At 38.4% G+C, this 24355-nt stretch overlaps 1 protein-coding gene across 19 annotated transcripts in view; it reads right to left on the bottom strand.

The window, feature by feature from the left end:
• kmt2ca (lysine (K)-specific methyltransferase 2Ca) overlaps positions 1–24355 on the bottom strand; it is a 213316-nt gene that overhangs the window by 162167 nt on the left and 26794 nt on the right. For all 19 annotated transcript variants that reach the window (XR_002456618.3, XR_012399696.1, XR_012399697.1 and 16 more), the window contains exon 2: positions 6557–6727. Coding sequence is in view for 16 of the 19 variants with exons in the window: in XM_005162545.6 (XP_005162602.2) it covers positions 6557–6726 (170 nt within the window). In the remaining 3 variants the exon portion in view is untranslated. The remainder of the gene's footprint in view (positions 1–6556; positions 6728–24355) is intronic.

The raw sequence follows: 24355 nt of genomic DNA, 5'->3' as shown, positions 1-24355 counted from the left end.
ACTCGCATCGAAATGAGCCCACAAAAACAAGCCTGCAAAGTTTATTTGGGTATAAATAAAAGAAAATGTAAGGCTTTTAATACACAATATTGGTTTACAAGCTATTTTTAGGTTAAAGCACATCTCTATTCATTTTCTAGGGCACTACCTCCCCAATCAAAAACACAAAAAAAGTTTAATTAAGTCTTAATAACAACACAAGAGCTGCGTCCCAAATAGCATACTTATGCACTATTCTACGTCATTTTGTAGTATAAATAGTGTAAGTAGTGTGTTCACACTGAAAACTCTAAAAATAATAAGTGCACTTTAATTACCCAGATGATGAACTCATTCAGCCGCTAAAATGAAGTGTGTAATGATGGACACTTCACGCACTCAACGACCGCAGGTTTGCTCACATAGCGGAAGGGGCGGAGCTATCGGACTTTATTTATTTATTTTGGAAAATTCTCCTAACCATACGTTTACACCGAAAGCAGCGAGAGCGTCCAAGGTCGCTCTGGCCGCCCTGGCGACAATGCTCTCTGCCTTCAGCTCCTGCGGCGAGAGCGTCAAAACTCGCTACATTGATCTCATATTTAAAGGAGCCGTTGCAGCATATCAGTTACATTCCTGCATAAAACATGTTTCTAGCGTGAAAATGTTGCGCACTTCTTATCAAATTCATACAACAACGGAAGATCAAGTTGCGTGTGGTGTGGCTTTGCTCAATTATATCTAATATGTGTCCATATGTCTGAAATATCCTGAAGCAGCAGTACTGTTTTGTACTGTCACATCCATGAGATTCCCACTTTTTTAAGATAAATTTATACAACATTAATGAGCATCAGTAACTCGCCAGTAACTTATTTAATGTATGTTCCTGTAGGAAAAAATTGGAAATAATTGGAAATCCGGCAACCGCAATAATCAAACCCTTGGGAACAACTGTGGTCGGAACCAAATTTCACAGGTCTGTGTTCTCTGAACTGCTATCAAGCGATGGACGTCTTCATTCTGATTGCTTGCCGCTGAACCGCGTCATAGCTCATTATCATAAAGTTGACTTCATTTCAACTCTCCTCGACACTCACGCCGGCGAAGACGCGCCGCGCTGCTCCTCGCCGCTTATCGCCGCCGGCTCTCATTGAAAATGAATGACTTCCGTCTACTTTGACGCTGTCGCTGCTTTCGGTGTGAACGTACGGTAAGAGAGTGATTATAACGCCTCCCGATTGTGAATGCGGTTATACTCATGGCAGGTATTATTTGATTAATCTGTCGTTTATTTAATGAGTGCATAATGTACAGTGTGCCATTTATGATGCAGCTATTATAAAACAAATCTATCGTGTAACTAACTTTCACTTAAATAATGTTAAAAATTTCAGGGGATTGAACCAATAGGGTGAGTAAATAACAGGGTTTCTGTATGTTTGGGACTTTTAAAGCCTTATAATTGTCTAGGGAGCACTTACTTATAGAATATACTTATAGAAAAAAAATGTATCTAACTTACTTTTAAATTATTTTTTTTTTATATAAAGTATGTTAAGGCTTAAATGCCTTTGATTTATCCAATTAAATGTGGAAATAACCTGTACTTTCTGATCAATAGACCTCTATGACAATGCTATCAACAGTTACTATAAATTCTAGAGGTGTGAACCTATACTGGTCTCACGGTTCGATTACGATTATCATGCCATCAATTCGGTTCAATTCCATATCTCGCTGCATCGACGAGGCATTCCATACACAGAGCTATATTTTTTGGGGGAGGGCTATAACAAGCTGTCTGTATAAACACACACAGACACACACATAGACACACAGCATCACGCTGTCTCTCATTTACACACATACACAAACATAGACAGCACCAACCAAATAAACACACACACACGCACGCGCTTGCTTGCTTGCTCGCTCGGGAGCAATATTGTGAAACCACCCAATCCTGTTCAAATTACACCAGAGTTACCGACCGCTCCCACGCTTTATTATGAAATTTATTCCCGCGCCGCATGAAATCTGGTTGGGTTCCGCGACAATACACAGGTACAGCCACGGGAATGCAGACCTATATCCAGGGGTATCACTATAACAGCCGAGAGGAAAAGAGAGGGGAGGAAAAGTCGCGCCAGCAGCCGAGAGTAAAAGTCATCGCAGAGGGTGAAATGGGCCACAGTAAGAGAGAGAGAGAAATGGAGTTCGCTTTCATTCCCTCAATCGCAGTGAAACAGGGGCTTCTGCTGTAAGTGTCAGAGAAAGACTGTCCAGAAAACAAACACACACGTAGTGAAATTGTGCACAATTCCTGCGTTTTTAAGTAGTTGGCGCCTGCAGTCTTGTAAATTCCTGTGCCCGCCTCCCTCGCGACAGAGCGCATATGAGATAAATGACGTCAGTACATAATGACCGGTAACGATTATTACAGAATCGATACCGAATTGTCAGCGTCTGCATCGCGGTGCACCGAAGAAACAATTAATTTTGACACCCCTAATAAATTCTCTTTATGTGACCCCTAAACATTATACAGTAAAAATGATTTCATATATACACATGATATATACTGATACAGAGGTTTATACAGATATATAGATGATAATTGGCCTTACAAATAATAATTTTTGGATTTCATAATGTTAAATGTTTAGACTTTGCGACCTGCAGAAACCCTGAATAAAAATGAATTTTCAGCTGTTAAAGTTTTAAAAACTTGATGTGCTGTTTGAAGTTTATTTTTCTTTTGTGTGAGAAGTATTAATAGTTTTTACCCAGTAAACTTATTTAACCTTGATTGTGTTTCATTATCATTGTGTGGTATGTAATGAACTGTTCTGAATCCAATTAGAGTCAATTTGACCCACAACATTAAAAATCATAGCCAGAATTGGAACATAATATGAGGATTAACCGAAAGGCTTTCCATTCAGCCACTTCAGACAACGGCACAATCACTTTGAAACCGAGAGCTCAACTGAGTGCGTTTTGTGCAGTGAGACACAACATTCATGGTGTGAACATGGTGTGCAGGTCCACAGAGGGCTGTACCTGCCGTATCAGGTACCTCACTAATCTGCCCTATATCTGCACTGTTTATTTGACGGCCAACACTTGATCTCATAGTGGAGGCCCTGTATTCCCATCACAGGCTTGATACTCATGAAACACCCTTGCTAAACTTCTGAAAACAAATAAAAGGTCTATGTAAGAGTTTAATCGTATTCAAAAGCTCATGGCATTATTGGTGGAATGCAATAGACATTAGAATATGGCGAGATGCTGTGTCAACTTGTGCTTCCCAAACAACTACTTCAAAAAAGAGAGTCACTTTGATGATAGTCATCTCCACGGTGTCAGCATGACCATGTACTGTACGACTTTAATAGAACACTTTTAAAAGACTCTACAAAACCAATTTAAACCGGAATAAATCAACTCTTCCAGTCGGGTTCTTGCATAAAGCTATTGTGGGTCTTCTGAAGACTTGGGCTCATATGGACCAGCTTTTGTGTCCTTTTTTTTTGGATTATTGAAAGATCGTCGCTATCAAAGGTAACTACATGGAAAATGGCCTTCAAATTTTCTCCTTTTGTGCTTTGTGAAAGACTGAAAGTATGAAGAAACATCTGGAGTTATGATTTTAGGTGAACTACTGTGTTATTTCAGATACACAGGGTAAATAAACTGTCAGATTAGTTGAAAATCCCACTACCCCAAAAAGTGCACACAATCAAAAAAGGATCCAGGTCATCAAAAACTTATGACATACCATGTTGGTAGTAGTATAAACAATTCTGCTGATTATGAGAAAATCAATCTAGCTTTATACCATCACAATGCTCACATCGACACAAGATAGACACAGTGTCATTCGAAATAACAGTCAGTGTAATATTTTTCCTTTCGAAACCCCTCCCCACTTGCAGTGTGCGAGCAGATATATTTCAGGGCCAAAATCAACTTGGCAAAAAGAAAATGTCGCCCCTTTTGGAGCAGCATCTCCTTGTGTGCCTCGCAGAGCTCTTCCACACTAATGCACATCGACACACTTGAAAGCCTCTTCCAGGTGCAGCAGAATACTTCAGCAGAATGCAGCCCTCTCAACACGCACACTTCTACAGGCATGCATACTGGCAGGGCTGCACAATTCATCAAAACAAAAATGCGACCGCGATAAGGCTTACTGTGAATTAAATAACGTTTTCGCAGTACCATATGCGCCACATCAATTCTACATCTCCTCTGCGATTGGGTCACTTGAATTGCCACGTGAATAGTGGAACGCAACATCCAGCAACCAGCTTTTAATTTGTCTAATAAAAAGTGCTGAGAAACAAATTAGATGCTTAAATGTCTTCTTTGTTTTCCATGAAAAAAAACAAATAGTTTTTTGTATATTTTAGTATTCCTTTGTGATAATATTTTATTATTTAAACTTGTAATGTGTACAATCAAACCGATGTGATCAGTCTTGGCTGGTCTCGGTAGGGTACGATCACACCGGTGTGATTAAAAAATTCAATGATGAAAACATTCATCTGATCGCTGCTCTGCCAATCTGTCTATAAATGTCACACTCCATACTTCCAAAGCAAAAACTTTCCGCCTTTGTACGCTTCTTAATATCTTACACATCCATTAGATGTACGAAGACCCCTTAGTATTTAAATCTGTTGTCACATTTCTTCATGTGTTGCTGTGTTGAGTTTGTAAGAGTTCAGCATAGCAAGGGAAGGAGATAAAGCGCAAAAGCACAGCTAAGATCAAGACAAAGAACACTGGCATTAGTGTTTCAACAAATGCTCAATGTAAATTCCGACAGACAAAAAATAACAAATGCTTATTTCCTTGCAAAAAAAACCGAACAAAACAAACTCATAGCCTGGATTACTGGTCACTGACAGGCAGACAGCGGTCCAAAACTAGAAGCCGTCCCATACAAACTCGTACCTACAGCCTACAGAGTTCAGGGTTTTACTCAGTAACCCAATCGCTCCCACTATTTATACCCGAAACCAGACCACGACCGGCCCAAAACTGCGCCTAAAAATTTGGTCCATAAAAATAATGAACAGAACCGTTGACAAAAAAATAACGAATGCTGATTTCCTTGCAAAATAAAAAACTCATACATAGCCAGGATCAGTGGTCACTGACAGGCGGACAGCGTTCCAGAACCAGAAGCCGCCCCATACAAACTCATACCTACAGAGGTCAGGGTTTTACTCCTAAACCCGATCGCACCCACTATTTACACCCGAACCAGACCCTCACCGGCCAAAGACAGCACCGAGAAATTTCGTCCATAAAAACAATGAACAGAACCGTTGACAAAGGGCAGTCCCAATGGAGTCTAACATACACTGGAAACAAGTCTGTCTTATTGCTGACAAGGCAAACCAAACTTTTGCGCTGGTCATACAGAGATGGCACAGTCTTTAACAGAGCACACATTCACAGAGAACCCCCAACAAAATGCAATGAGGGAAACCTTTTAAATGTCCACAAATAGACAGGCTACAATTGCAGTACCCTACAAATGCAAAAAAATATATAAATAAATACTTTATCCGCTTGTTAAGTGTGATATGACGCGAAGCGGCTTCCGAATCTAATCGATGTAACAAACTGGACAAGGAGGCTCATTAAATTGTAATAATAAACATTTACAAACTGATGCAATACTTTTATATCGCAATATATATATATATATATATATATATATATATATATATATATATATATATATATATATATATATATATATATATATATATATATATTTGATATCAGATGACTGAAAAGTGATAGATTTTTTTATAAATTGTTAATCTATTGATGTCGGTAATGCAGCAAGTCCAGAGATTGTCGTGTACACCATGATTTTATATAATATTAATTTACTTTAATGTGTGATATGACAAAAAAAAGTGTCCATAAACAAATATTTTCTCAATTCAAATGAGTAACGGCTTAGACCCGGAAACAATATTCCATACGTCACGACTTAACAAACAAATAAGCCTGAGACCCTAATCACATGATTTATCCAGAAGGTTTCTTAATAGAAAGCAGTTAAATAATTCACTGCACTTAATGAATAGTTTAAATGCGCATAGGGGAGTTGCTGAATAACTGGCTGTTATTAACAAAAAAAGAGGGGGTTGGGTTTAGGTTGTAGCGCAGGAAAGATAATAAGGTCATCACAACCTCATGACAGCATTAAGTAGCCTAATAAATGACCTTAAATATCACAAACATTCCTGATGTTATCGATTATATGATGAACTGAAAAACCATCGGTTCAGCCAATCTACTGAAAAGTCAATGCCAAAATATCATTACATAACCCTTGACTAATAAACCAGAAACGTTTCTATTCATAGGTGTCAGTGGTTTCTTTCATCAAGCTCTTCAATACAATCAAAATGTCAGTAATTTATACCATTCGTCCTACTTCAAGCAACACAGAGTTAAATGCAAAACAGACACAAGGTCAGCTCTCGCAGTGTGTCATCATATGCAAAGAGCTTTACGTGAGAATAGGAGATGTGCTTACTTTCTTCTGGACTTGGGTGTGACTGTGACAGAGGAAGCATCCTTGCGTGGCCGGCCCCGCGGGCGTCTGTCTAAGGGGGCCGGGCTCCCTGAGGGTGTGGCCCCAGCACTGCTCAGGGGAGGAGATGGTCCTTGCTCAGAGGGCTCCAGACTCTTTTCCTCTGATGACATTCTGCACAAAGACATGGACATATTTATTCACTCAATGCGTATGGCATTGTAAGAGAAAATTTTGCATAAATGAGCTTAAGTTAATCTGGCCACTGCATAAACATTGATAAAGCACCATTTACGTCGAGAAAACCACAAGTTAAGGAATACTAACAGTTACGTATCACCAGAAGCTTAACCACAATGTAGGTCTAAAAGGTTCTGATAGAGAATGCCAAGAAGTTTGGGCTCCAATCCTAAAATGCTTTATGCGCAAAACTGGATTAGCGCATAAAAGATGAGCAAATAAAGCAGTGTTTCCATCCAATGAGCCAAAGAGAACAAAATTATCACTTCCTGATTATCTGGTGCCAAATATCAACAGTAAAAATGGAATTTGCTGCATTAAGAGAAGCTGCGTGAATCTTTTCTTCATTTAATAAATGACTTGCACCTTTGAAGGCAATCCTGACACGCAGTGAAGGCCCTGTGTTGTTTAAAGGCATGAGACGCTTAGCACAGATGCTCTTGATTATGGAGGTCGTTAATGATATATTAACACTAATAATACTGAGATGGTCAATGCATTTTAAAATGACCAAAACAACATTTCAGATGTTTTACAAAGTGCTCAGCCTGCTGGTTTGACCATTTACACACATATTTATCATCATAGGATCTCTTACATTACTTCATTTTAACACGCATACTGGAAATTGTTCGCTAAAATTGTTTCCATCGTTCCTTATTGATTAAAAAGTTTATGCTTCTCAGTTATGCGGATATGTTTTTATGCACATCTTGGCATTTTCATCAATTGTTTTTTTTATACGCATATCCAAAATACGCATAAAAATAGGTGGATGGAAACGTAGCTAAATGTACCGTCTTCTTAAAATAATCTTTTGTAATTTCAGGTTTAAGATTAAATTTAAGATTCTTCATAGAACTGTCTTTGCCAATAAAGGTTCTATGAATGTTGATCATTCTTCATAAGCTACGTTTCCATCCAAAGATGCAAATTAAACCTATGCACATAACTGGAATATCGCATATAAGACATGCGAATAAAGCAGCATTTCTTTCCAACGAGTGAAAGAGAACCAAATCATCACTTCATAATTAACTGGCGCCAAATATCAACAGTAAAAACTGAATTTGCTGCGTTACGAGCTGCGTCAATCTTTTCTATCTTTCTTACAAGATGTAAAATAAGTCTCTGATTTGCCTAGAGTGTGTGAAGTTACAGCTCAAAATATCCCGCAAAAAATGTTTTATAACTCTTGGAAACTGCCTCTTTTTAGGCTCTGATCCTAATTGTGCGGTTTTGGTGACTGTCGCTTTAAATCTAAATTAGATTGTGTTCCCAACCCTCTTTTTATGAGGTCTGATCGACAAATGCCTGTGTGTCATCATAGTGGCAGATTCCAAACAAGACTAACGTTCTATGCTAACGAGGGTGAGACCGTCTCTAATAAGCAGAGCTTTCTGTTCTGATGACATACAAAAGGAGAATATCAAAGTGCCTCTTTATATATTTTTACTATTAAAAGCTGGTTATATTCACAGTCGCCGCAAAACTGCTTAAACCCATTATAAAAGTGATTTTTGTATAATAGGTTCTTTAAGGTTCTTCATAGAACCTTCAATGCTAATAACGAACCATTTTTTTTAGCAGTGAATGGTTGTTTTCAAGTCATGTTAGAAAGATCAATACACAGTGCACTCTCAGAATTAAAGGAACAGGAGTCATCACTGGGGCAGTTCCTTTTCAAAAGATACATATTCGTACCCAGAGTTTAGAGTGATACCTCAAAGGTGCATATTAGTGCCCAAATGTACCTAAAAAGTACCTTTGAGGGACCATTATGGACCCCTCAGATAAAAATATGTACCTTTAGAAAAGGTAGTGCCCCAGTGACAGGGGAGAAGGAGGGGAGCGAACAACTGTTGAGAAATGAGAAACAAACCTTGAGGAGACCCATGATTTTATAGTTTACAAAGTTAAAATGCAAAGAAATAAACAGTCCCAGAGGTGGGTTGTTGATTAAGGAGACAAGAAAATGTGCAGGCCTGGTGGTGCTCCAGGAACGCGGTTGAGAATCACTGATCTATGGAATCATCAGTCGAAGGGAAAGTTGATGTCACTACAATGCCCTGCATCCTTAATTTTATTAAATCCTCAAATTTATCAAATAAATTGTTCAGAATATTTGAACTGAACCTTTTATTTTACTTGCTCAAAGATTGAATGCTTCAAATAAGCAATAATGACATGTTCAGTATTGTGTTGCTTTTTACAGTGTTCCCTGAGGAGTGACATAGGGGATCTTGGGGTCTACTGTACCTTCAGTGTCACTGAAAGACTGTCCCAGCAAACTCACAAGCAGCAAAATGTGCCCAGATGCAGATGTTTTGTGCATTTGACCAACGTTAGTTATATACTTTTGATTAAGACCCTAAAGAATCATATTAACTAGTGTAAAATGGGCATCCGATGTCTTCTTTAAATGGAAAATTTCTCCAAAAATGACATTTCTGTCATTGTACATTTAGACTTCACTTGTTTGGATGATTAACTATCCCTTTAAACAAGCAGCATAATACCAATAAACATTTAAAAGTAGTGTCAGTATATCTTTCAGATAATGTTTTTCTACTATGAAACGGCTTTAAAGTGTGGATATCAAAAAAAATAATAATTTTAATAAATTAAAATAAACAACAACACAATTAGTGCTGGACACAAACTAGATTTTTTTGTTTTGTTTTTAGGGTTTTTTCGCCTTTTCTATCGAGATAGGATAGTGAAGGACAGGCAGGAAAGCATTGGTGCTTTATATCAGCGCACTTAACCACTAGGCTATTGGCGCAGTCATAAGTTTGTTGAGAAAATGTTTATTTATATTTAAAGATTAATAAATTATACATTTATAACAATATATATATTATTTAATTTCCCCCCACCCAGAAGAAATGCATGACTGCCGTCTGTGTGTGATAGTCATACTAGCTAATTAAGTGAGCACACTTTAATATCAAAGAAAAACAGCACGTTGGTTATATGAGAATATTTTGGTTTTAAATTCACAGACGCCGAATAAAAACCACCAAAAAGCGTACCGAGACCTCCTTAAAGAAGCTGCCGCCGTGCTTCATTCTCGAAATGTATAGTTTGTCTAAAGTGTTGCATACAAACTATATAGTATACTATGAGCAGGGATACAATCAGACAGCCCAGTCGTAGCTCCATAGTCAAAAGCGGTTTGTTTAGTTGCAGGCGTTCATTTGGCATTTTCCCGTACGTGAATTCTGACCAATCGATTAACAGTTTAGTCAATATGTTTAACAATATCTGGCCAATGAGTGATGTGGGTTTTGTCAGATGACTGCATTTTGTTTTTTTTAAGCTGGTTCAGACCAAAGCATTTGGTGTGCTGTGAAAAGGACTCAAAGGCTGCACAAAACGCTACAATGTATCATTAAAGGCCCGTGCACACCAGGGCGCTTTTTGCTTGCGTTTTTTGTCGACGTTTAACGACTCGTGACTAAATAAAGGGCGCCAATGTGATCGTGCACACCAACGGGCAAAACGTCAGGCGAAAAAGCATAATAAAAATAAACGACTCATGCTAATTTATTTGTTTGTTTTGACGCGCCGCGTCAAAACCTTCTCCTCCAATCAGATTAGCACTTTTGTTCACGTACAGGGAGCTTAAAACAGCACTTGAGGGCGCTCAAGCGAAATATGAACGTGGAGCTGCTTATTGCTCTGATGAACAATAATAATTTCTTCATCGCTGGAGCTGCTGCTTGAACCATCCATGCTTGTTCGGGTCACCAGTAACTTTAACAACAAGCGTGTGAACTTCCTCTTTTCCTCTTCTGTGTTATAAGCGGGGTGTCAGAAGCTTAAAGTTGTGTAGCGCCATCTAACGTCAAGGAGTGATTTTGCATACTTTTCTGTTTGACGCCAGTGAAAATCTCTTGGGTTTAAATGTGAAAAAACGTCTTGTAAAACGCTGACGATAAACGCAAACGAAAAGCGTCCCGGTGTGTACAAGCCTTTATTGCCCTTGATCCGGACAAAATGAACCGAACTACAGATGTGAAAGCACCCTAACATAATAAATACATATAGAACAGACGTTATGCCAAAACAAACAAACTCAAGTGAAAGTTTAGATTAAAACTTGATCTAAATCTGCTTATCATGGAAGGTATTGTACAATGGGATACTGTTGTAAATAATAATGACTTCAAAAACACTATGTTTATCCAAAAATAAGACATCACATTTGCCTTTAATCTGCTCCATATCCATAAAACCTACAAGTATTCAAAACAACAGAATGATTCATCAATCATTTAGTTGCCTTTTCATCTAAAGTAATTGCTCCACTTGAATGAAAATGTACCTCTTTCTTTTTTTGTCTGTGTGTGGGCCAAATATTATTCAATCACAAAATATATTTACTTACAAACGCTGAATAATCTATTAAAGGCTTCAATCCATAAAATAATCATCGATGTAAAATAGTTATCAAAACAAGAGTTTGCTTCAGCCTTGTGGCCTCAGTGCTGTGCGGTGGATGTGAGGAGAGCAGAGCGGTGCTGTTGACTCATGGCTGATGATGGTGAGCACAGCTGTGTGTGGATGAACACTGGGGAGAGCTGCTACTCAGCGTGGCGCCGCTGCTCTCCACGGAGCACTGCTCAAATTAATTTAGAGATTTTATTCAGCACAGTCATGCTGAGGACATAGGAGGAAAATGAGGGAGGAAAACCCCATGTGCCCAGCAGAGAGGCCTGCTTATTTGAATGCTGCTTTCACTGCCGGCGTCACAAGGCCCCTTCTCTCTACCTGACCGCAACAGCCCGACGACAAACCCACTCGCACAAGGAAGCGGAAGTCATTCAACGGTTTAGATATGTTGGCATTTCACAGACTGTTTTTTTTGCAAGCTACACTGCAGGGCTACACAATTAATTAAATTGAAAACGTTATATTTTTAGATTTTATTTAAAATAAATGAAATAAGTCTATGGTGTTACATCCCGTTATGGTCTACCCTGGATCACTTTGTTAATTATACAGTGTCGTTCCAGGCTTAGTGCGACATTAACAGCTGATTTTGTGCACATTTTTAAGTCTCGTCTGATTTCTGCTTCAAGATTTTAAAGGGGGGCTATTATGCTGCTTTTGCAAGATGTAAAATACATCTCTGATGTCCCTAGAGGGTGTGTGTGTGTGAAGTTTCAGCTCTAAATAACTAACATTTATTATATATCTCCTTGAAACTGCACCTATTAGGGTTTAAGCCAAATTGTGCCGTTTTGGTGACTGTCGTTTTAAATTTAAGGGTGCTTTCTAGGGGGGTCAAAATGAATCGTTTCCTCAATGCAGACGTGGACAATTTGATATCAGTTCAGTAATAATCATAACTGGTTATTACATACTGACGTCATTTATCTCCTATGTCACGGTAGAATACTATGGCGAAGGAGGCAAGCGTGAGTAATTATTTGAACTACTTAAAAATCAGATAATTGTGCACAATTCATTGCTTGTATGTTTGCTGGAGTCTTTTACTGACGCTGAAGAAGGTACAGCACACGAGCTGCTATTTTACTGCTTGAGAGAAAATGAAAGCTGTAAAACTCTCTCACTCTCTCCCATTTTGGATAAGTGACACACTGGCATGTTTGTGAGGTAACTTCCCCTCTCCTCACGGCTAATAAAATTATACTTGTGGGTCCAGACACGCGTGTTTGCAGTGTGAGTTTTCTCCACTGCGTCTATTATGGATTACATGTGATAACTGCGCATTATGCGCTCATTAACTGTAACCGTGGCAGTTCTTCCCGCATAAATCATCGGTTAACAGCGGCAACAATTTTAGAACCAATTGCAGCCCTTTCTTTTGAGCGGGTGAAGATGACCAATCATAGGAGTGTAAAGGCTGATTTATACTTCTGCGTCAAGTGCACGTGTATGCTCAGGCGCAGCCCTTAGACGCATAGCCCTTGCCGTGGCAATTAGCGACAATGATGCACACCTCTCAAAAAAGGAGGTCGCAACAGCGCGTAGCGCAAGCTCTGTGATTGGTCTCGCTTAGTAGCGCTGACGAGTGTTGGCAGAGGTGAGAGCCCGATGGAGAGAGTGTTTCCAAGTGTTGAGTGCCGTGAATGAGCTCCAGATGGAAACTGTTGTTTTGTGTTTACCTTATGATTAAAGTTGCATGTTCGCCGATTCCCGCCTCAAAATGAGCATCTATTTGAGTTAAAAAAGTGTGTTTTCTTTAAGCAGGTAAAATTAATGGTACAGTTCATTTATCCAACTGCTGAGATATCCATAAAACGAAATAAATGGCAAGATAATCGTTATCGAACCGAACTGTGAGACCAGTGTAGGTTCACACCCCTAGTGCTTTCACACCTAGACGTTTGTTTTGGAACCTGTCTTGTTTGCCCAGTTAGCACGATTTGTATGTCATACGTGAATCCCGTAATCGCGCTTGGATGCGTGCCAAATCAACTGGGTTTGAGAACGCCATAATGAGGTGGTCTCGGCTCGACTGAAACAAACTCTGGAGAGGAATGATTGTAGTAAGAAAGCAATGTAAGCAAACAAACAAACAAGACAGGCTATATCATAGTGTATTATGGATACGTAATAGCTAATAATACTAATAATTATGATTATGGTGGGATGTCATTCGTACCGTTTCATGTCGAAAATGAAAGTGAACGCATGCTGAAATATTAACAAGAGCTGTTTATCCGTTAGGAAAACTGACTGAAATTATGATCTTATGTTTTTTTTTTAATATTTCAATCTTGTATTTGTATTAGGCCTGTTTGTATTTCTGCAATGACACCTTGAAAGAAAGATCAATGTTGATCTGCTGATTGTAGCCTCGGCTCATCTGTTACTTCTCTCTATAATTTAAGCCTTTAATGCATAATTCTGGCCACCGCTTATTTTATAGATTGATTGATTCAATGAAGTGACCAAAACACATTTGGTAATGTCTTAATTGAATGTAAACAGATAAATAATTTTTGCATTCAGTGTGTGACAGCAGCTTAAATAATACTGTTGCTGTCTGTCAATGTTACAAAAAACCCTGTTACATCTCCCTGAAGAACTTTAAGTACTGCGTGTGAGTGTAAGTGTGTGTGTGTCTGTGTGTACTTAAACAGCCATATAAACCTAATGAAATGTGTAATGTCTCATGTAATGCAGCATGGAAGTGTGTCAATAAAAAAGCAGGAAATTAATTCAATGTCCATAACTTTATAGTCAGAAATAGACAAGAACTGTTTATATTTATTATATTTTTTACCATACTAGCTATTGTGATTTTCATTTAATGTTTCAATAAATCTCTCATACAAGCAAAAACAATTCACAGCCACAGTTTTAATACAAATCCAACTGGATAATGAATTATTTCTTTATAAAGACGCCATAAAAACTGCTAGGCCAACTGTAGATCTGCAAATTAATATCTGCATTTCTTTTCAGCGTTTTTACTATTCATAATTTGTTTAGTTTTTTGTCAAAATGAAAATCATTTTATGGTTTAGATCAGTGGACCCTAAACCCTGGCCACAAACCAGCAACTGTTCATGGATCTCTCCGCACAAGAGATCTTTATTTCAGTTTTATGTATTATCTGAATCTGAACGATCTTTTATTTAGAAAAATGATCGTATTCTCTCGGTTAAATTTCAGTCACATGAGTGGCAAAATTTAACCCACAATCTGTCAAAATGAGTAAGAAAGAAATAAGCCTTTGAAAAGTTTCTTTGTAAAAGGGAAAAGCCAAGTGAAGGACCCATGAAGTGCCAAAGAATCGAACCGCAACCCATTTGTCAACAAATTAGGTGAATTCAGCATGTCGCAAATTACAGATTGGCGCGACCCGCGGCACATGCCTTGCCCGTAGCCGTTTATTTATACTTTTGCACGCTGTTAGTGTTGCTCTGCAATAACACTTCCGAAATGCTAGCTGGCAGTAGGTTATGTTATGTTAATCTGAATCGAGTTTCTACGCAGGTGTTTTGTTTTATTCTGGATGCTACCTAAAAGCAGCTAAAACTTGCTCGTTCAGAGGCTGGAACCAGCAGAAGCGCAACAACTCTAATCATAAGGTAAACACAAAACATCTGGAGCTCCTTCACGGGACTCGACACTTGTAAACACTCACTCCATCAGGTTCGCAACTGTCAGCACCTCACACTCTTGGCACAGCTACTGACCAATCACCGAGCTTGCACTACGGGTCACAGCGACGTTTAGTAACATTTTTTTGTGAAGTGTGCGCCAGCCACAGTGAGGCCTATGTGACTGTGCTAAGGCTGTGCCGGACCATACGCGTGCACTTGATGCAGATATATGAATCAGCCTTTAAGGTGGATCACATATCGTGTCTTTTCTGCTAACCTTTTCTCCCAATATGTGCGCTCAAGCCCCACACCTCCGTTCGAAATAACGAACTTGCCTGCACATATTTGGAGAAAGTCGGCCCCAATTTTTCAGAATACCGCGACCACACCCCAAGCCATGTGATAAGAATTGACCAATCAGCTTCACACTTTGCATGTAATATACACATTTCGCTAGACTAAATACCTCAGACTAAAATAGAACACCTAAACACTGCAGGGCTTTTTAATTTTCTCCATAAATAAAACGTGTATCACAGTTGCAAACATGAGTACGAACACCAATAATCCAATTAAAACAGTAGTGATTTAGAGTCTACCATGTAAACAGAGATTTTTGATGAGCTTAATCCGACTGAAGTCATAATCGAACTAAACAGAAACTGAATTAAAACATGTGCAGTATGCTGTTTTTTGTTGCAATACTGAAGTGCAGTACAGACATGTAAACACCGCAATCAAACTATTACCGTCATGTAGGATTTTCGCCGCATTACACACATGGACACTCTTTACACACATGGCTATTTGACACTATTCTCTGCACCTACAGAGTCAGACAAGACACTTGCACTGTGAAATGCAGAGTTTTTTTTTTCCCCATACAGCGTGCTGTATCAAATTCCATTAAAACAACACTTCCAGAAGTTCATACTCGCATCCAATATCTCGTTTGTCACAGGGGGGCATGTATGAAATGTTCCTGAATAAAAGTAAAACTGCCAAGCTGCAGATAAAGTCGACAAATTAAAAATGAAATTACATAAAAAAAACTGCGGAGGAAACGTGGATAGCGTGGTGACACAATGGCATTAACATTGCTATAACATGTAAAGCAGTATCATGAAAGGAACATACAAAACGCAACTCATAAAAACACCCTAATCATATTATTCTCTTAGAACCCCTGGTCTGCGGTAAAAACAGTCCGTGGTGATGAAATGGTTGCGGATTGATTTAAATAATAAAATGGCCGACAAGTTTCTCCAACAATCTAAAGATATGCGATATAGTTGAATTGGAAAATCGGCCATAGTGTGTAAATGGGAGTGTGTGTAGGTGTTTTCCTGCACTGATGGTTGAAGCTAGAAAAGCAGCCATTAATAAAACATATTGCAGAGTAATTGGAGGTTCATTCCACTGCGGTGACCCATGATAAAACAGGGAATAAGCCAAAGGAAACCAAGTAAGAGTAATAAAACAACAGCAATAATAATAATAATAATAATAATAATGATAATAATGATAATAATAATAATAATAATAATAATAATAATAATAATAATAATAATAATAATAATAACAATAATAATAATATTAATAATAATATAATATAACAATAATAATAATAATAATAAAATAATGATAAAATAATAATAATTCAATACAACAGTAAAACAATAATATTAGAAATCCTTCTTTACAAAATAGCAAATATTACATGGTGCTTGGTATCAGCACAGCAATATCATGTGTGTGATGTAAATGCATAGAGCGCTGTTTATGCTCGGTTCCCTCTCTCAAAGAACACTTGGGAATCTGAGAGGCTCTGGTCAGGCATAGGCTTCATCATGCTGTGGCTGTTTTTAGAGCTCCAGCCAATCAGATGAGAGATTCCTTGCTATGATTCAGTCTGTCTTGTGCTCTTATCTGAGCCAGTATTGGCTTGGCTGTAGAAAAACAAGACTGGGTGAGCGGCATCAATTCAGCAGCGGGTGACTTCAGTATTCTGCAAGCTTAAAGGAAACAGCGCTGCTAATCTACACGAGAAAGAATGCACGACAGCACAAACACTTTCTGAACAGGGCCTAAACTTCACTGCCATGCTGTAAACAGAGATTTGGAGAAACCTCTACAGCAAATATGGTAGGGCTGCACAATTTTAACAACTCTTTTATTCATTAGGTATTTTAAATGAGCCAAAAAAATAAGGTTTCCAAAACTTTATTACCTACTACATAACTGTGAATCTCATAGCTTGTACACATGGCAGTTCTAGACTACTTGCATGAATAAAGTGGTACTTCTTAATTGTCTTATGGCCCATTTCCACTGCGTGGTACAGTACAGTACGGTACAGTACGGTGTCGGTACAGGTCAACTTTATCAGGCTTGCGTTTCCACTGCCACTTTGGTGGGGGTGGTGTACGACACAAAGTTGAAGACGACATTATTCTCACTCGAGGAAATGTCAAAGTAAAGCTGTACGGGTCATTCAAATATCATATGAGAAGCACTTCTCTCAAAAACAGATGCTTTTTACACATAAATACGTGTGTATAAATGTTCATTCCTAACCTTTCTATGAACATTTTCTGATTATAACTACAGATCAATGATAGTGCGAAAGAGCCTACTGTATTGTCTGCAACTATATAAAATAAATAAATAAATAAATGCAACAGATATGAACACATACAGCCCCTACAGTCCCTGATGTTACCAATATAAGAAAAACTACACACAACAGACATTTAGTCCTTATTTGTCTTCAAAAACAACACGAAATATAGCCCACAGTCAATGCAAACCTATCATGTGTCTTTATTCTTCACCAGCACATGTAATCTCTTGTAAGCGATTATTTCCATCACTCCGAGTTCATAATAGCCAAAAGGTGATGATAATAGTTAAACATGGCAGTTTGTTCATCTTTTAGATTGCTGAAAGAATCATTTGCTCCTTTGTTTTTTCACGAGTCACTCTCATGTTTGTCCGTTTCTGAAAGGATTGAGTGTCAGTAGCACTTCAATAAGGGTTCTTTCACATCTGTAGTTCGTTTCATTTGGTCCAGAGAAAGGGTAATAAATGATACATTGTTGCATCTTCTGCCGTCTTTGTGTCGTTTTCACACCACACTGCTGGCTTTGGTCCGAATCAGTTGAAACGAACCAAAATGCAATCATCTGACAAAATCCCCATCTCTTATTGGCAAGATGTTGTCGAACATATTTCCTAAACTGCTTATTGATTGGTCAGAATTCACGTGCAGGAAAATGCCAGTGAACTCCCGCAGGTAAACAAAACCTTTTACTCTGGAGTGACGACTGCGCTGGCTGATTGTATCCCTGCTTTAGACGAACTATACATTACGAAAATGAAGCGCGGTCGCGGCTGGAAAACAGTGTTTAATGCATCGCTCGTCACTTCAGGAGGAGACGTGAATTAATTTAGCTAAACTGCGATATGGTCATCTTGCGGAAATATTACCAACGATCCATCAGGTAATGTTTTCCCCTCTCTCTCCCTCTCTCTCTCTCTCTCTCTCTCTCTCTCTCTCTCTCTGTTGGTAAAGCGCTGTCAACAAATATTTTTCCTCCATATCCCATAATGCACAGCGCATCGGCCTACGGCAGCTGAATTAGTCCAAAACGCGCAGTACTTTTTGCGGTTGGACCTGTTTTAGTACGAATCATATTCTCACCACAAATGAACCGCTCCAGGGTTCGTTTTAAAGCGTACCGAGACCATCTCTTCAAGCAGGTCTCTGTACGCTTATTTGGTCCGCTTTTGGTGCGCACTCGAGTACGATTGCTGCATTCACACCTGCCCAAACGAACCGTACCAAAAGGGGGAATGAACTCTAGTGCGATTCAATCGAACTCAATAAGGCAGGTGTGAAAGCACCCTAATAACGCGCACGTTATTATCATCAGCTTAAGAAGTTTGTTATTTCAATGATAAGATGCACGGCGAGTGCACGTGAGCTCTTTGGAGAAAGTGAAACCACTCACGCTTTTAGACAACCTCATAAAACAAACAGAACACAGCAGATTTTGTTCTTCTTGGCTTTGTGGCTGTTCATTAAGATGGCGACAAGGTTTGTTTGAGTTTGGGTCGACCATGGCTCATTATTTTAAGTATATAGTATTATGATGCAATGTCTCAGCTGTGTATTTAAAAAATGCCACTTCCTTTGTTTTTATTCTCCTGGCTTGTGCACATGCTACTGACATTTCTCTATAAACCAATAGTAGTCAGTTGCGCATCTAGTTCCGCTTTTTGGTACCTTTTGACAGTGGAAACGGCCCTAAAATTGAACCGAACTGTACTGTATCGTACCACTCAGTGGAAACAGGCCACTATTATGCCACCTTATTTTATTTAACTTTTTCTTATGCATGGTTTATAGCTGTTTATGTATGTAAATAATGTGCAAACTTTTAAAGCATTTCAAAAAGACTGAACTGAACTAGTAAACACGTTCCTGAAACGCCTCATTTGTATTCCTGTCATAATTTCCATGACTTCGCTTCATCATCATATTACTAATTTAAATAATAAACACCAACTGACTACTTTGACCTGCTCTCAAAGTTCAGCACTATGTCAACATTTGTGTCAGTGTGGTTAAGTTAAGAAATGACAGTTAACACATCGCGACTAAATAAATAAATAAAATGCCACGAAAAGCCCTATGTGATGCTTTTACAAATATAGTTCATGTCAATCAGCGTATTCTTGTTATTTTCAAGTTCACACCTATAGTGTAGTCACTAGGGTTGCTACAATACTTAATATAATATTGAAACATCCGGTACAACCTCTGCAGTTCAATACTCATGAAGCAGATAAATGCTGATCTTTCTTTCGAGGTGTCAGTGCAGAAATGAACTAAACAATAGGCCTAATGCAAACTATCATAAGAATAAAACATGGATAAACTATCGGATGGTCATTTCTGTCAATTTTCCAAATGGATAAACAGTTCTCATTGATAATTCAGCATGCTTTCACTTTCATATTCGACATGAAATGCACATTTACCGGTGGGAATGATATCCCGCCATACTCATAACTCTCTCTTCATATAGCCGTAGCTATTACACAACAATAATACACTGTGATATAGCCTTGTTTGTCGGTTCGTTGGATTGTTGTGCTTTCTCATATCAATTAATGTGCTCTGCAGTTTATTTAAACCGAGCTGAGACCACCTTATTCAGGCAATCTCGGACTGATGATTTGGCGTGGATCCAAGCGCGATTGTGAGATTCACATATGCCAAAGAACTATATTAAATGGGCAAACAAGACAGCTTCCAAAACGAACGTCTAGGTGTGAAAGCACCCCAAGACTTTGCATTGTATTTGCACGCAATTGACAAACAGTCACACCCACATAAACTAGTGACAAGACACTGATCGGGCCAGTAGCATTATGATGCTACTGGCCTAAGCGTCTTGCACGCTAGCCCCGGGCCATCAGGCAGTCCTTATTGTCGAGCCCTGTGTACAGTATGCAATGTTATATTTGATCATGTGCTTGTACCCTAACTGAAATCTAATGTTAGATACATGAAAATCATTTTAATTTCTTTTTATTTTATTTTTATTTGACAGTGCGTTTGTACTAAACATATTCTATACCGAACCGTAGAAAAATAGTGAGAAGTCTGTATTAGAGACTTAAAAATCTGTCCCACTCCCAGAGGATTCAGTCCCACTCCCACAAAAATATATATTATTTTCTCCTGCTCCCACCCACACTATTCAACTTGTCCCATCCCCAAAATACTGCATATAAAGATATACGTAGTTTTATTTTCACTGATTCTTCCTGCTGATCTGTTATTTGTTTCACTTGCTTGAGTTTTGAATAAAAAAAATAAATTATGTTTCATTTATTAGAGTTTAATCAAATGGAATAATGAACATGGACACAAGAGGAGCTGTTCAGAACATAGAAATAGTCAGAACAGTAGAAATAGGCTTGGAAATTAAAGAAGAAATTAAATGCTTGCATTAATTCATTCAACTATTTTTTTTTGTTCACTTAATTAATTAATTCAGATAAACAATTTTAATTTTAAAAATAACAGTTGAAGTTATGAATTAAACATTTTTTAATTATGAACCTTGTTTTACACAGAGGCCACTGGTCATGCAAAAATGTGTACCAAATAACCTGATACTGTATAACCAGTTTGAACATAAGAAACCAGTGACAGAGTTATAGCATGTCTATTATACAGTTTCAAACATTTGTGACCCTGAACAACAAAACCATGCATTAAATCAAAGTTTATTTTTAGCAAAAGTCAAAATTATAACTTTTTTCTGCCCTGCCAAAAATCATTATAAGAATTACAGAACATAGAAACCCAATGATTTGCAGTATGTCACAGCGGCAGGTACTAATATTAGTCCCAAAAGCATTTCATCACAAGTGGTGAGCCAAGACAGGTTGACCTATATATAGGGAAAATGTCTCTGACTTTATTGCTACACTGTAGTACAAAAAAAGTAATGACAACATTTGCTTTCAAGCAAATGTCACTTTTTAAACTTCATATTTTAAAGGTGCAGGAAGTTTGACACCGAGTGGTTAAACTAGGTATTACACACCTGGTTCAAAACACAGCGCAGGTTGCCAGATTGACGACACCAACTGAAACGTGACTATTGAGCCTAAAGGCTGATTTAACCCGTGTTCTAAATAAAAGCAACGGCACGCGATAGAAGGAATATTTTCCATATTAAAAGCAGTATTTGTCCTAACCAAAACCTGAAATGTATATTTTAGAAACGGCTTCTATTTCTTGCAGCTATACAACAAAAGCTGATCACCTCAGGCACACCTCATGTGCTTTATTTAGTGTTAAATGCTAATAATGTGAGTCAGAATGCCATTTTACATGACATTTATTGCCATACTACTAAAAGCAGGATCAGATTCACCTCAGATCTTGAAAATAAAATAAATTCAAAATTAAACTTTAGAACTGTGACTCAGTGCAAGTCAACACATATCAGTGATTTAGCATGTACAATTAATAGAGTTAAAGAGGTTTAATATGTATTATTTAAATTAGGGCAAAGCAGTGGCGCAGTAGGTAGTGCTGCCGCCTCACAGCAAGAAGGTCGCTGGGTCGAGCCTCGGCTCAGTTGGCGTTTCTGTGTGGAGTTTGCATGTTCTCCCTGCGTTCGTGTGGGTTTCCTCCGGGTGCTCCGGTTTCCCCCACAGTCCAAAGACATGTGGTACAGGTGAATTGGGTAGGCTAAATTGTCTGTAGTGTATGAGTGTGTGTGTGGATGTTCCCAGAGATGGGAGGGCATCCGCTCTGTAAAAACTTGCTGGATAAGTTGGTGGTTCATTCCGTTGTGGCGACCCCTGAATAATAAAGGGACTAAGCCAACAAGAAAATGAATGAATTTAAATTAGAAACCTTACCATTATTGTTGGAGTGCAGTGAGTGCACTACTCTGTGCTTCTGAATGGCTGGATTTAAATTTCTGCTGTTTCAAACAGTCCAACTGCTTATCACTGCATATCTCATCACTTAGCCTGTTGTTAGGACACAGGGTTACACCTGCTTACCTAATGTTTACGTTCATAATATTTATATTCTTTGCTAATTAATAACCTCAAGTGGAACTCTGAATCAGCATCTCACTCCGAAGGCTGTTACTGTCCACATTTCAGTTGGAAACGCACACTTGAAGAGCCTTCATGAATGAATAAAATAAATGCGCTGTTTTCTACAAAGGCAACCCGGGCTGCTAAAATATAATTGGCTGAACTGGCATTAAGTGGGTTAAAAGAACCAAAACAAAAACCGACGTTCTGACACGCAACACATTTTCAAAGCAGACTATCTGACTTGAGCATTGTTTTTCAGATAAACAAAAATGCTTACTTTGCGTTTCTTAAACATATGGTAATTTCTAAGCTTTAGAAGAGTCAAAAACATACTGTATACAGCACCTTTACCTTCTAAAGTCAGGGTAAATGATCTTGAAACTTAATTTCCAAGATTTTTTCAATTGTACAGTTGCATTCATATAAAACAGTGACTATATTATATTGAAATTACACACTGACACGTGCGTAAAGTCAATAGCTATAAAGAAGTCCAACTTAAGCCCTAACCCATATAAAGATGTACTCTGTATAAAGATTTCTTTATTTCTTTATTTAATTTTAACTTCACCAATTGTAATCATACAAAACAAGCACTTCTTCCAGGTGTTTTCATGTATGCCCACATACCACTGGGATATGCGTTCACAGGTAACTGCAACATTTATGAGTTTATCACGCAGATTATGCAATGCAATCAAGATAACGCAGGTGCAAATAACTTGGATGAAGATGCTAAATATAGCACGTACACAAAGACAACAAGAGAGCCAGGATCTACCGGTCAACATATGCTGATGTGTTTCATTAGTAATCCACAGCTTTGGCCTTTAAGTAAGGTGGATTACCAGCAAATGTTTAAACGTCAACATGACAAAATCTGTAATGTAGAGTATCTGACATGCTATAGTGTAAACACCTTCAGAGCTCAATCCCTCTTAAACACTGAAAGAGAGAGAAGGAGAGATGTGTTATTGTTAATAAATATAAATCAGGATTATAAGTTGTACTCAGTCAAACACCAACCGTCCATCTCTAGATAAATCCCTTATGCTCTTGACCAAGTCACCTTTCTTGCTTTAAAACTATAATAAATTTATATGCGTTCCATATTATTTTAGATTTGATTATTCTTTTCTGTATCTACTAGGGATGGTTACATATACCGATTAACCATTAACCGAAAGGTTGCATTTTTAATGGCATCATGTAAACGTAAAACATATTGCCAACTCGCCAGGCGGTAATACACATTTTGCCAAATAAGCTAAATGAAAGGAAAGAAAGGAAGGATATTACTGAACACAGTTTGACACAGACGAGTTGATGTCAGACTCTTTGCACAAGTAGAGAAAGAAGCCACAAACTTTCTAAAACCTCTTCGCAAACAAGCCGACCACAAATAGGAGTTACAGGATTTTCTCTCCATCATAGCAGTGTCAGGGTTCTGCCACTCTGGTCTTGTAAATTCTTGTTTTGGTGGCAGAGCTCGGACACTACCCATGTCTGGTCCTGTCTCAGTCTCTGCGTCCCTCAGATGCGTGTGCTCTTGTACTCTGTTTGTGTTTTCGTCTGTCAGCAGCGTGGTGTTTCATTCCCAGCGTCTCAGTCTTGTTGGTTTCGGTTTTGGTCGGCGCTGGGATGAAGCATGCACGCTGCGTGTGTGAGCGCACGGTGAGTGTTTTCATTCATCGTGTGCTCGTGTCTTGCGTCTGTTGTCAAAGCACGTGGCTCTGTGTTTACATTGTGGTCACGTGCTTTTGTCGTGTGCTTCAGTGTTGTGTTTGTGTTGTCATGAACATGCGGTTAATGAGTTCTCTCATTGGCTGCATGT

Source organism: Danio rerio, chromosome 24, assembly GCF_049306965.1.
Source record: "Danio rerio strain Tuebingen ecotype United States chromosome 24, GRCz12tu, whole genome shotgun sequence".
Classification (NCBI taxonomy): domain Eukaryota; kingdom Metazoa; phylum Chordata; class Actinopteri; order Cypriniformes; family Danionidae; genus Danio; species Danio rerio.
The sequence above is the reverse complement of the archived record's forward strand: the minus strand, read 5'-3'. Positions and strand labels throughout refer to the sequence as shown.